The sequence below is a fragment of the Pagrus major genome, chromosome 12 (assembly GCF_040436345.1).
Source record: "Pagrus major chromosome 12, Pma_NU_1.0".
Taxonomy (NCBI): Eukaryota; Metazoa; Chordata; class Actinopteri; order Spariformes; family Sparidae; genus Pagrus; species Pagrus major.
Genome location: NC_133226.1, coordinates 464855 through 479155, shown reverse-complemented (window position 1 = coordinate 479155; position 14301 = coordinate 464855). Strand labels below are relative to the sequence as shown.

The 14301-nt window shown below is 40.6% G+C and overlaps 1 protein-coding gene across 1 annotated transcript in view; it reads right to left on the bottom strand.

The window, feature by feature from the left end:
- Positions 1 to 5210: 5210 nt before the first annotated feature.
- Positions 5211 to 14301, bottom strand: part of ptpa (protein phosphatase 2 phosphatase activator) — a 30853-nt gene continuing 21762 nt past the window's right edge. Inside the window, exon 10 of the mRNA XM_073478698.1 lies at positions 5211 to 6086. Coding sequence (XP_073334799.1) covers positions 6012 to 6086 — 75 coding nt within the window. The 3' untranslated portion in view covers positions 5211 to 6011. The remainder of the gene's footprint in view (positions 6087 to 14301) is intronic.

Sequence of the window (14301 nt, the reverse complement as noted above, 5' to 3'; positions counted from 1 at the left end):
TCCTGCATTTCAAATCCTACTAAAGCTATACTATGCAGGATTATCCTAAAAAACAATGTATTGACTCACACAAAACTACCTCTCTCAATCATCGCATATTACCCTCTAGAAGTGTGTGCTGAAGTCTTTATCTGCAGAGGTCCTGCCCTCACGTATTTTCTTAGTATTTTGCTGTTTTCCAGATGTTTCAGGGTTCTTCAGTGACCCTGGAGAAGGGGGTTGAGATGACTTAACTTTCATTTTTGGGTGAACTGTTCCTTTAAGTAGAAATACAGTAAGTATCAGCTAAATAAATGTACACCTTTAAGATCAGAGTAAAAGTACTTCCTCCGCAGAAAAAACAAGTCCAGCCACAAATTCTCTATTGGACTGAGGTCTGGGCTTTGACTCGGCCACTCCAGAACATTCCCCTTGTTGTCTTTAAACCATTTCTGTGTAGCTTTCGCTGTATGTTTCGGGTCATTGTCTTGCTAGAAAATAAATCTTCTCCCAAGTTGTAGATCTCTTGTAGACTGCATCAGGTTGTCCTCCAGGATGTCCCTATATTGGTGATGGTGTTTTTGTGGTGGTGTTTGGCAGACACCAAACATAGCGTCTAGTCTGATGGCCAAAAAGCTCCATTTTGGTCTCATCAGACCAAAGAACCTTCTTCCAGTTGACCTCGGAGTCTCCCACATGCCTTTGGGTGACCTCTAGTTGAGATTTAATGAGCTTTCTTCAACAGTGACTTTCTCTTTGCCACTCCCCCATAAAGCTTTGACTGCTGAAGAACCCGGCAACAGTTGTTGTATGAAATGTTTTTGTATCCATCCCGACTTACACTTTCAATATCCTTTTCACAGAGTTGCTTGGAGTGTTGTTTTGTTTTCATGGTGTAATTGTAGCCAGGAAAACTGATTAACACAGGTGTCTTTATACTACAATCAATTGAGACACATTCGCTGCACTCAGGTGATCTCACTTTCGTTAATTGTGAGATAATAGCACCCATTGGCTGGAAAATTCCCTTTGGTGGAACTACAACAACTCACAGACTTGAAACTTAGAGGCCCCAATTCAGTGGTGACAAGCCAGAAAGTTTGGGCTTTAAAAAGTGTAATATGTAACATCTTAACCTAGAAACTAACTTTATCCGTCAGAAGTACAATCACTTGAAATGATACTTAAGTAAAGTACTTGAGTACCTAGCTGCTTTCCACCACTGCTATTCACAGTCTGTCACAAAGTCTGCAGCTGCATCTCATTTCAGAATCTTCCTACATGAAGTCCACATTTCAAGCCCAGGCAAGTCAGAACGGGTTGACGCAGCTGTCCCATTCCAAACATTCCTCCAAATGAGGCCAAGAAATTCAGCCCTGTTCCCACTCAGGTTTGCACCCCCAAATCCACCATACACACTCACTTATGAATCGTGAATTCAGGCGGTCACCATCAACTCATAGTCTGCCATTTCCTTGTTGCTTGCTAACACCTGAGTGGTAAATCTCATTGGTAGACAACGTCTGTGATAGCCCCAACTTACTAGTTGTGATGCTTCACTCCAACACAAAGGACAACTCGTAAACAATACTTCTAAACTGTCAAGATCACTTTCTCTATCACAACATGCATAGGAGTGCAAGGCTACATAGTTAGCATATTACTTTATTTGCAAATCCACCAGTTTGCTGGTGAGAAGAGGTTGAATAGACTGCTGGTTTAACAGTCCACATGTAGCGATGAGCAGGGTGTATGCACAGGTATCAGACACTTCAACTTAAAGCTTTTCAAAACATTTTCAAGATTTTAAACCAAATTTAAGACTTATTTTTAGACCAACCTTTTTCTTATTAAAGGAGCACTCTGTAGTTTTGTTGAAGAAATGTTAATGAGAGGGGACAGATCTTCATTGGCTGATTTTTTTTGTGTCTAAACAAACTAAATAATCAAACTCTCTTTGTTTCATGACTGAATAAACAAACTGACCTTAAAGGACAACACAATTTATACTGTTTTACTTTGTTTATATGTGGCGGACCCTGCCACCTTTCTAGCTTCAAACAGTGTTCTGGGACCTTATTTTGCTCTGAGATCAGCTTGTTTATTCACTGATGGAGAAAATTTGTATTATCACCTCATTAATATTGAAATTATTAAAATTCTGAATTTGAATTTCTTCTCCAAAACTACATAGTGCTCTTTTAAAGCACTGCAGGTATAAAGGTGTAGTAAAGTATACATGCGGTCCCGTTCAGTGGTGGGCTTTATGTTTAATATGGTGATTAGAGTGAGTTAGAGTAATCTACATTTTTCAGTTTTAACAAGTCAGTGCAAGTATAAAATGAAAAGACTGTTAGTTTAAGCATGTGTGACATCACAGATGAGGACATTCACGCAAAAGAGCTTGACTCATTTTGAAATAAAGGAGTGGTATCACTTTATAATAACTGTCATTAATAAATGATACATTTATTGTTAATTTAAGTACTAAATAGTTATTTCATTGTTAACAATGAAATGCTTTATAATTAATTCTTTAAGTAGTTGTAGATTTTTTGAAGATTTATAAACAGCAACTTTTGCAACTTTATAATGACCAATGGCTTAATAAATGTTTTATAAAGAATTTCATTGTTTGTTGACAGTCAAATAACTATTAGCTAAAGTTTAACTAACATATATTTTTATGAATGATGGATATGATAAGGTGTTACCAGAGAAATTAAGAGACAGAAAAACAAGATCAAATGTTTTTGGCAAATAAGACCCCACATATTCAAATTAAGGCCTACGATTTATGAAACTTAAATTAAAGCTGGGGTTGGGAGACTGTAGAAACCAGCAAGAGTGAGCTACATTTTGAAAGTATCCAACCGAAAAAATCCCCTTTCCTCCGGTCAGGCCTCCTTCCAGAACCACTCCTCAGCGAACGCCTGACTACATGGACACAAACCCACTTCACACTGCCCTTTCAAGGTGGGAATCATGCGCCAATACTCCACCTCGCTGTCTGTGTGAAAGTTACAGAGGTGGAAAGGGGGAAAGTTTCATTCATCTTCTGATCCCCCAGTGGAGGTAGTATCAGAGCCTGCACAAGCAATCTGATAAGCACAAGCAAAATAGCCAACTAGAACACACCTCAATCTGAAAAGGTTCTCCAGCACGACAGTCACTCTTCACTGTAGGTGTGTGCTTTGGCTATAAGGTTAGCTTGGCTCAGGAGCTGTGTGGTTTATGCTAACGTAAGCCACTACAGGAGTGCATTGCTGTCGCAGAGGCTCTTTTATTGGGCTCAGGGGCTGTGTACTTTGTGGTAGTCGGTTGGCGGCTGAATGACAGTTTGTCACTGTCGCTGCTGCTCACTCGTTGTTTGGCTGAGGGGCGGTGCGTTTTGTGCCACCAGCTCTTTTTAGGACCTGCAGACTCGCTGGGTGAGCAACATGTTCAGGCTGCTGATAAGAACAAACACTGGAGATTACACTTGGCTTTCAGTTGACCACTTCATCAGGCTGGGGAGTAGCAGAATAAACACAATACAAAACATAACTGTATTCTGGTAAAGTTACCAAAAAGAACATGTAATTAGATTACAGATACATTCAGTGAGTGAAACTGAACAGCCGACACAAAAGTGTGTATTTCCTACAGACACACACTCGTTATCAAGATTAAATAAGATTAAATGTTATAGATTAGTTATCCAAAAGTAACATTACTTTAATACTTGGATCTAGTTAGTGAATACATTTTTTAACAGGTAATTACGTAGTGACTTTATCGTAGTACATTTTTAAAGTAACCCAACCCTGCTCTTTATATGATGTATTGACCAGTGACTAAACACAAAGACCTGCTGATACAAACTGATGACTGTCACAAATGGGTTGAAGAGGATCACCTGAATGCACCAGTGCTTTTTCTCTCAGAGTCGAGCTCATGATACTACATTAATTCATCTGTAAAGCGTCTGGTAGAGAGACTTCACTGTTGTGAAGGACACGCCTTCACAGGCTGCGTCATACAGCAAGTCCCTCAGTCGCCTTTGGACTGCTGTGCTTCGTTCCACCCCTCTCTGCAATGCAGTCCAACATCCTGTATGTAAGGGGAATTCCATCTCCTTCCTTATGAGGACTCATAGTAAGTAAAGAAAAAATGGACTGTTGCATGTTGTTTTGGAGTTCCCCTACTCCTGGCAACCACAGCTGTTAAAAGAAATCATCCTTCACATGGAGAAGTAGTTGTTCTGACTCATACAATATTCAACACTTTCTTCCCTCATTTCAGAATCCATCTGCCTCACTGCTAGGTTCATCTCTGGGTCACAAGCAAGTCCAAGTCTTTTTCAGATAAAACAATGGGGCTCATGCAAGAAGCACCCGTACAGACACTTTGTTATTAGGTCGTAACATCTTAAAGAATTTGTGGCACTTTTTGTTGACCCCAAAATAAGGCTTCTTAAATGTGATGCAAAGAAAACTAACAATTTCTCACTTAAAACCACTATCTCCAGACCACTGTTGTATCTTTCGAACTAGCAGCGATCAGTGCTGTCTTATTACACAATGACTGGTGGTTGCCAAAGTGGTAAACAGTTTGAACTGAAGACAGTATTTACATGGCGGCCATTTTCCTCTGTCATCCAATCAGGCCGGGAAACTCAAATGTCATACTGCTGTGTTCCAGGTTTAAAGTTGAAAATGGCAAGGAACCTGACAAATCATTATCTTTTCACTGCTTCTCAACTGATCAGCAACGGAAAAGACAATGGCTCTGAAAGGATATTGGGATAAAGGTAAAGCAATATGTTTGGAAACCTGTTCACTGACATCAGCATTCAACCACCTCCTAGCTAACATTATGATTTGATTACATCCAGTGTGATTTACTTTCAGGCTTTATTAAATGTGTCTAAGATGTGCATTCATATTTTATAATTAATTTACACCTTTCCTATTGTATTGTGTAACATGTATCTAATGGTACTGTTAGCTAGGAAATGGTTGAATGCTAACTTTAGCTGTTGTCTAACTGAAGCTACTGGGTTGAAATGTGGCCTAGTGTTATCAAAGTTAGAGGCAGTCGTGTATATAACACAAAAATAGCCTTTCTTTAATTAAATTAAAAAACACATGCCAAGATCTTCAAAATGTGCCAACTGAAAGATGCAGAATTGACTCATTTAATCTGGAATCAAATCTGAGTCCACTGAGGATTTTGAGGAAAAAAAGCTGCACAGCACAGCCACAAGAATTTATTCAGGTATGGTATCAATCTACAATGTTTACCTGATACAAAATAAATCACTTAACTTAAGACTGGGGGGCTTTTGAGAGGGACTGCTAAGGGACAGACTTTGAGGGAAAAATAAAACTAGATTCATGCAGAGATTCTTACCTAAACTAACTTTTCAAGAAATTGTGAAAAGTCTGTACACTCCATTTTGGATGAGCTATTCTGGAAGCTTTTTAGATCGAATCCTTTACTTTTCCCTCTGAACACGACATTGAAATCATTTTGTTTAGGAAAAAAAAAATCAACACTCACAGCCATTTCTTAGCAAATTGTTAATATGACTTACATTTTGGGAGAAGTGGGCAATTGCAACAAAATTTAAACATTTGGCCTTAAAGCAAAACCAAGAAAGTTCCTTAAATCCACTGTGTGAATGAGGCCCTGCTCATGAGGATCCAAACTCTGAGGTAAATTCAAGCATGAAACTTTAATGAGCACACTTCTAAAAGAAATTCAACCCTCAACCCTCAAAAGGAGCCAATTCAAACTATCCTTTCTATAAATACCATGACAAAAATATAAATGCTCCAAAATCACAAAGGTCATCCACAACATATGCTGCATTCAAGTTATGGATGGCCTATAAGCCTTCATTACCACATGCGTGTGTACATGTGGGAATGTGAGTTTCAAACTACATGTGGTCAATTTTTGCTACCGTTGCATTTGCTCGAGAGGATGCCAGAGGAAGGGGAAACTGTTGAGAGTTTGGTCTTTCCATTGTATGCACGGCATGAGCGTCAATGCTTCGTTGGCTGGATGGACAGCAGGCTGCCGAATTTGAAGTGCTGGATCACGGGGAACTTCTCCAAACACTGAGATGGAGGCAAAAAGAGAGAGACTGTTTTACTCACATGAGAAAGATGAGGAAAAAACATGGACACAATTAAACTTCTGTGATATTATGTGTAAAAAAAAAAAAAAGAAGCTTTAAAATCATTTTAATTTTACAGTGACTTATAATAGAGTGAATGGTGTCTCTATCACAGCCACTCCGCTCACTTGTTTTTGCACTATGTAACTTCAGTGAGAGAGTAGCATCACTACTAGCATCAAAACACTTTACAGCAGTACATCACACACAGCAGCAACTATCAGGGATTTTGGTGAAACAGGATCATATTCTATGAAGATGTTCTCTGGTTTTCGCTCTAATGTCCTCCCGGTGTGCTGCCTCAACTCTCTGATCTGATACAGTTTCCTGAAAGCAACCTTTAACTGCTGCGTACTGTAGCTACAAGATAATACCGCAGCTTTGGACCACTGGGAGGAGGTTTGCAAAAGAGGGGCTGGAATGGAGAGCAGAACTCTACAGACATCGTGACAGAGGTCAAGAGACCAAACAGGACTTTGATGGAGTAAACACATGACAGGTATTCGTCTTTACAGCAGACATTCAGCGAAGCCCAAACCCGGAGATTTAACTTTGACCTGAAGTGTTGCCATTCATTCTTTACACTAGCCTTTCACTCCGAACGGGTTCAAAATGGTCATGGACCTGTCCTGAGGAGGCCCTTTGTGCTTACGGACACAGACCCAGTTTTAGGGAACAGGGGTGGGGGTTAGGGTGTCTGCGGTGGGGGTTGAGAGGCTGCGCTGGGGGAACACAGCGGAACTTAACTCTGTCTGTGCAGTGACACTATCAGTCATGATCATCCGAGCAGAACTGGGGTGGAAAAACAGGCCTCAGAGAATGTTGGTATGAACATATACACACAATGAAGATTTGTAAAATCATTAAAGGGTCATTGATAAAGTCTTCATACAAAACATGTTTCCTACTAATAAGAACGGTGTGTCTATCATAGCCTGATGTATCTTCTTCCTCTGTGCCATAAAGCTCCACTGTAGTCGCAAAACGATTAAAGAGGTCATATTCTACTTTTTGGGTTTTTGCTTTATTGTATTGTGTTGTATTATGTAGCATTTTTGTGCATGTAAAACCTCTGCAAAGTGAAAAAGCCCAAAGTCCATGCCAAAGGAAGTTACTTTCTCCCACATAAAACACTACTCCTGCACTGCCTGAAACGCCTGGTTTGGTCAAGCCCTTCGTAACTTATGTGCATCACTATGTAACAGGCGTTCTATAAATATATATTTTAATACATTTATAATAAAATATATACACTCCAGTCAGTCAGCAGACATACAGTTGCTACTGCTCTAGCAGCGTTATTTAAGATCACACCACCTTGCTCAGCATGACCCACCCTACTCTGCCTCTGATTGGTTACATTCTGCCTGTTAAGTAATGTGCATGTGCAACTCTCACTAAAGATCGAACAGAGGCGAGATGTCTCACTCTGTAGCTAAAATGGAGCATTCAAGACACAGTGTGAAAAAGGATGCTGCACCATATGAGAAAAATAATGTGTTTTTGAAAATTAAAGTACGTAAACCTATTCTACTAGGACCCCCAAATAAAAGTAGGAACCTGAAAATTGGTATTATATGACCTCTTTAAAGACAGACAGTGAGCCACACTGCTGCACTGGGAGTAGGGCTGGGCCCGAACGACCTTAAAATCATGTCAAAGTACTTTTAAGTTAGATCACAATACATAAAATGCATCTTGATATTTTGAAATCTCCATAAATGCCACGATTGGGCGATAAAATCATTTATCACAATATTTTTGACAATACCGTAGGTATGACAATTGTGACTAATAATAATCAATAATCATCAGTAACATGGATGAAAAGACAAAGCAGGTAAAGACAAGTATTAGAACAAGTAGAACAGTCTAGTAAGTCCGGCTCACAAAAAGACTTGAGTCACTTTCCTGTAATGAGTCTTTGAAACCAGAAAGATGACACCTATGTCGTATCACCATTTAATGATATCTGAAATCTAAGACCACATATAGTCTCATATCCCGACAATACCGGTGTCTATTCAATTTCGATTAATCGAAAATCAAACGCTAGCTTAGCGTTAGCCTGCAGCTGCACTTCCAGACATTTATCCCTTGTGGGAAAACAATTAACTGATTGCCACCAGAGGAAACTCCGACAGCATTGGAGATGTTGGGTTTATTTTCTTTTTCAGAGATCCTTTCAGGGTGAGAAATTAGCACCCACCACTGGCCAAATGTGGGTAAATTTAGCCAATCAGAGGCAAAGTACGGCCCAGAGTTGCCCAGACTTTAGACGTCTAACTGAAAAGCTAAGAAAAGCGAAGAAAAATCTCAACATGGACAAAATCATGAATGTCCGTTTGCTTTCTTGATGATGACCTGGCCAAAGTAACAACACAACATCTGTAAATAACTGATAGTAGCCATCATCAGTTTAGCAGTTCTTTAAGGACATATATTTGACTGTATTTTCTTTCTATCTTCATAATTTATTTTCCATAATTTCATTCAGTTTTAAAAGAAAGCACTTCATAAGTTTCAAATTATCAACTTGTCACTATAAAGTTACTGCAGTATTGTTTACAGCTGCCATTCACATGCATACTGCAATGCACATACTTCTATAGTAAAATAAATTGTGCAAAGCACATACGGAGACATTATACCGTGCAACAGAGAATTAAAAATGGAAAACCATGAGTAAGAATTTTAAATAAACATTTTCCATGTGATTGTGTTGTTGTTGTTGTTTATTTAAACCAAGAAAACTGTTACGATGGCTAAATGCTAAATTTCCAATTGTGGATCTGTTATTGATTTATTTGTGAAGAGGGTTTACTCTGGACAGATTTTTGTAGCAAACTGAATTTCTATCTTTTGTTGTTGATTGTTCAAAAGCTGAATGTTGGAATTTCTGTTGAACTCTGGAATGTTGAAATGTTGAAATGGAAAATGAAATCAAATCCAGACACCCCTATGCTTTAACCATATAATATTGATATATACCCCAGCCTTAACTGAGTGACATGTTTCCTCACCACCATGAACACATACCATGCCACAAGCACTGACTAGGGCATGAAATGTGGATTAATACGCAACTGAAAAAAGTCCCCCATAAATACACAATTTCATCCTGTCTGAGTAGCGTTTGATAAAAACTACAGTGTCCAGATATTTTTCCTGAGCCTTTTTTGAAAGTGCAACGATATTTGTGAATCTTTTAGACTCACGTCTTCAGTGGGAACTAAAAGCTGAGAGCCACAGACAGTTTGGGTCTTTTCATGACATTTAACAATGAGAAAAATATAGAATGCCACCAGGCTATCCTCTAAGGGTTCTTGAGTGAGTTGCCTTCCTTTAAAGCAGTCTGGCTTTTATTCATTTCCCTCCAGTATGTAAATGAACTTGTTGAGACGTACAACTCGCTTGTCTTTGACAACAATAAATCAGACATGATGTTCGTTCATGGTGATGAATTATCCCTCTCAAGCAAGTTTCATGTCTGTGCTAGTTGAGCTTTTATAGTGTGCTGAATTCAACTGAAGCCTGTAGCTGCCCTAAGAAGTAGAACAAAGACAAACACTTACACATGACTGGCAGTAAACAGGCTACAATCTGCTGAACACAGGATGGGGCCTTTAAAGTGTACAGGTGAGAGCTGTGTGGCTGCTCTTCTTTTCAAGTATGGACAAGACATACGGTGTAATTCTGTCCATTCAAGTCAAGCTAACAAGCCAAGTCCACCTCCCATTGTTTCCCTGAGTCTGTGTCACTTCACACATTTAGTTGATGTTCCATACAGGCTCCAGAATTGCCTCCTCTCTCACACAGAAAATGGTGCATTCGGCTCTTTCTACTTGTAGTTCAGCACTCTGCCCGAAACCCTGTGTGGGGCCAGGAAAAGGGAGAGAGGAATGCAAGTCTGCTGATGGCTGCTCCAGGCTTGGAGGAAGGTTGGAACAGAGGGAGGGGAGGATTTAATGGAGGGAACGCAGAGGAGGAGGAGGTGGGGGAGGGAGAGGCAGACAGCTTGGCCCCTCAGCTCTTTGGGAAGACTCACAGGCTGCTCTGGAAAACACAGGATGTGGGCATGCAGGCGGGGAGAACGGGTTTAGACATCCCCCCAACCCCACCCCCACCCGCCCACACACACACACACACACACACACACACACACACACACACACACACACACACACACAATTCCATTCTCTCCATTCCTTTATTAACCCTTTCCTGCCTCTCTTCCACTACCCACAGCAGCAGTGTGTCAGGGCGTTCTGCTCACAGTCGGCTTTCAGCAGTAACCTGATTTCTTAAATGTCATGTAAACAAGAAAACACAGTTTCAGTAATCAGGGTGAAGGATTTACAAGAAATCAAGTTTGTATGGCTACATTTCTCTCACTGGTTTCTTGACCATGTATTGCTTAACGTGGTTTCTAACGGGCCTCTTATTTGAATATGTGCATTTCAAAAGCCTTCATAGGCAAAATATGACCGCTGAGGGAGGTAACAAAAGACAATAACATGATGTTTTGCATCTCTGTACACAAAACAATCACGTTGTTGAGTGAATGAAATACGTTATCCCTTAAAAACTGATAAAAACTCTCAAGTCCAGTCAGTCCAAAACTTCCAATTAGGACATTAAAAAAACACACCGTCAAGCTTTAGTGTCACAAAACATGCTGTTCCTCTTAACTCAAACCATTTCTACAGTGAAAAATAGACCCAAACGCACAGCAGTAAAAGTCTCTCAATCAAAACAAAACAAAAGTAGTGTGGGATCATGGGAGTTGTTGTCTTCATTATTAAACGACTGCCATTGCTGATCTATCTAGGTCAGGGGTCAGCAACCTTTACTATCTAAAGAGCCATTTTTGCCCCCGTCCCTCGCCCAAAAAATCTGTCTGGAGCCGCAAAACATACTTGTGTCTTATAATGAAGGTAACGCAGCCTAGAAAGTCTAAATTAGCCTATTATTGTGAGCATGTTAGCATTGTTACAATAGCATTTAGCACAAAGACATGTTAAGCACAGCCTCAGAATACTCCTAGCATGGCTATACAGTATTAAGCTAGGTTCACATTACAAGACTTCAGTCCTGATCTTCCACTCGCCAACGTTTTTTGGAGATCACTAACAAAAAGCCCCATATCAGAGATAGACAACGACGATGACTCACGACGGTCAGTATGTGTGAACTGTTCAAAGATGTGATCCAGGAATCCAGGGACAGCCTGTCGGCGTGTCGCAGACGTCCGCTGGATATCTAGCAGGCTAAATCCCTGGCTGCATCACAGAGTTGGAGCCAGGGGTGAGCTACAGACAATGAGAGCAGACACTCCTCTCCTCTCTCCTCTGATGTCATCCGCAGCAACTCTCTGAATCCAGTCTTCTGCATCTATTTGTGTGTATTTGTTTTTTCACTGCAAATCAGCACACAAACAACTTGAATGCTTGGACTGCATCACTCTTGTGTCACGTCCTGAATGTGTAATCCTGTAATATGTGACCCCCTGTTGCTGATCAGTCATGTAGTGAGAAAATCACAACTTCAAGACTCCAGTTTACAAGACAGAAAGTTGTGCTGTGTGAACAGTACAGTAATCTGACGACTTTGAAAGATGAGTAGTGTGAGCCAAGTCTTGCTGAAAAAATTAATGGGAAAATTATTTAATACAGGTTTAATCTAGAGATGCACCGATTGCAAAATTCTTGGCCGATACCGATTTCCGGTTTTAGAGGGGGTCTGACCTGTCAAAACCGGTTTTTCCGATACCGATTTTCTATCTAAGAAATCATTATAATCATACAATAGACACCATATTTGCTTGGCTTGAGAATAAAACATCAAAAATAAGAAATAGTGAGTTTCAACAGTGCCCCCTGAGCAGATTTATTTTGAACACTGACCATAACATTCAGTCCAGTTTACAGGTCAATCACTTAACTTATATTCAAACAGTCAGTTCAAATAATATAGGAAAAAACTAAAATATTAATACAAACAAAAGATAAAGTGCACCATACGTACTTGAAAACTGGTTCTCTAAGTAAACACATCACATTTTAGGCCTTTGATTTCTTTTCACATTTCAAAATAAAAGTGCAGGATTACATATAGGCCTAGGATAAAATAAAGTGCATTACATGTTCTTGTCAATTGAAACTGGTTCTCATAACATATTTTTAACATTTGCATTTGACCTCTCTTGACATCTCTAAATAAAAAAATAAAATGAAATAAAATTTTTTTGAAATAAACAGGTAGCTTTCAGTTGTGAACAAAGTGCTCTGTACCACTCCCAGTGCAATCACTTAACCATCAATGGCAGGTTCTTCTTCACAAACAGAAGCATTTCTGCCTTCTCCCCAGAAAGCCTGTTTCTTTTCTCATCAATGACATTACTAGCCAAGCTAAACAAGCGCTCACTATCAATGCTTGTACATGGAGCAGAGAGGTAGGCTTGGGCTAGCGGGGCGAGTGCAGGGTAGTGTGTTTTGTTTTCATGCCAGTATTTCAGTACATCATTTACAGTTTCATCCTCAGATCTCTTGATGGGCAACTCTGAGAGGTAACGCTGTAACTGAGCAGATGCAGGGCGGCCCAGCAGGTGTTCCTCCTCATTGCTAGCATTCTCCATCAGTATCTCATCATGCACAGAAAGCAGTAGGCTTGCCCTTTTGGTTGGAGGTGCGATGGCAGGTTCCTCAGGAGGCTGATCAGGTGTGGGTCTGCTGGCACTGGTGTCCACTCTGTCCAGCATGTTCATAAGTACCCTTTTCACTTCATTTTTTGCTTCTGCTGAGAAGTAGCAAGTTTTGTATCTGTATCAACAGACAAAAGGAATTTTATTTTTATTACACGGCCACATTAGCCAGACAATACATAAATATTGTGCACTCTGTACATACATAAGCAGGCACTGAAATGGCAACACAAATTTTATGTTTTGATAAATCCATGCAAACATGAATCAAAAGCTTATGGACAAATGCTTATTGATTTAAGATTAGTAGTAGTAATAGTAGTTTATAGTAGCCCCCCCCTCTCCTTTTGTACCTCATTGTACATATGTTTCTGTGTTTATCTATTTTTATTTTTGCCTGTACTTTATGGGAAAGCTTAAATGTCATTGTACCTGTATAAAGACAATAAAGGCTTTCTATTCTTTTCTACTGGGCTAATAAACATCGTTAGTAGTAAGTTGTTACTTGCCTAGGATCCATAGCAGTGGCCACAGCGTACAGTGGATTCTTCTCGATGTCTGCAAACCGTCTCTGGACCGCTTCCAACAGCGTGGCCTTGGCAGTGCCCACACCACGGTCGGTGTCTGCTGCTCTCCCCAAAAGGCGCTTAAGTGCAGTGATTTCAGGGATGACGGATGCGGCGGTGGCTGACGAGGAGCTAATTGTCTTTGTGAGTTCCTCAAAAGGTTGAAGGATGCTCAACACATTCTCAATTAAATCCCACTGGTGTGTGGTGAATATGGTCGGCAGCTCGTGTTCTGTTGCGTATAAGCCCAGGGCGCGTTTTTGTTCCAACAGCGACTGCAACATATAAAACGTGCTGTTTCATCGTGTGGGAACATCTTGTTGCAAGCGCTTCTTGGGTTGACCCAACTCCGCCTGGATAACGTGGAGTTTCGAGTAGGCTAGCGATAAGTGTTTGAAGTGCGTGACTAGGCTCCTGCCTGTTGCCACGGCGTCGGTGATGGCGCGTTGAGATCGCAGTCCCTCATTCACCGCTAACTGGAGTGTATGTGCCACGCACGGGAGACTGGGGAAGTTACCATCATCCAGTGCCTTGGTCATATTCCGAGCGTTGTCACGCAACACGACATGAACCCTCTTCTTGTCTTTTCGGCTGCTTTGGTTCATCTGTCCGCGTTGAGCTGCTGCGCATGCGTATCAGCGTGACCGGCCAAAAACCGGAAATTACGACAGTGACCGGCCGGTGACCGATTGGGCCGATTGGATAGAAAACCGGCGTTTTTAATCGGCGGCCGATTGACCGGTGCATCTCTAGTTTAATCACACCAGTATTCTCAACAGTTTAGACTGAAATCGGTTTGTTTCAACAACATGCCTTGATCAGTGGATTTGTTTGTGCAGGTGAGGAAAATTTTGTATCTGGAAAATTTGTACAGTGATTGCAAACCA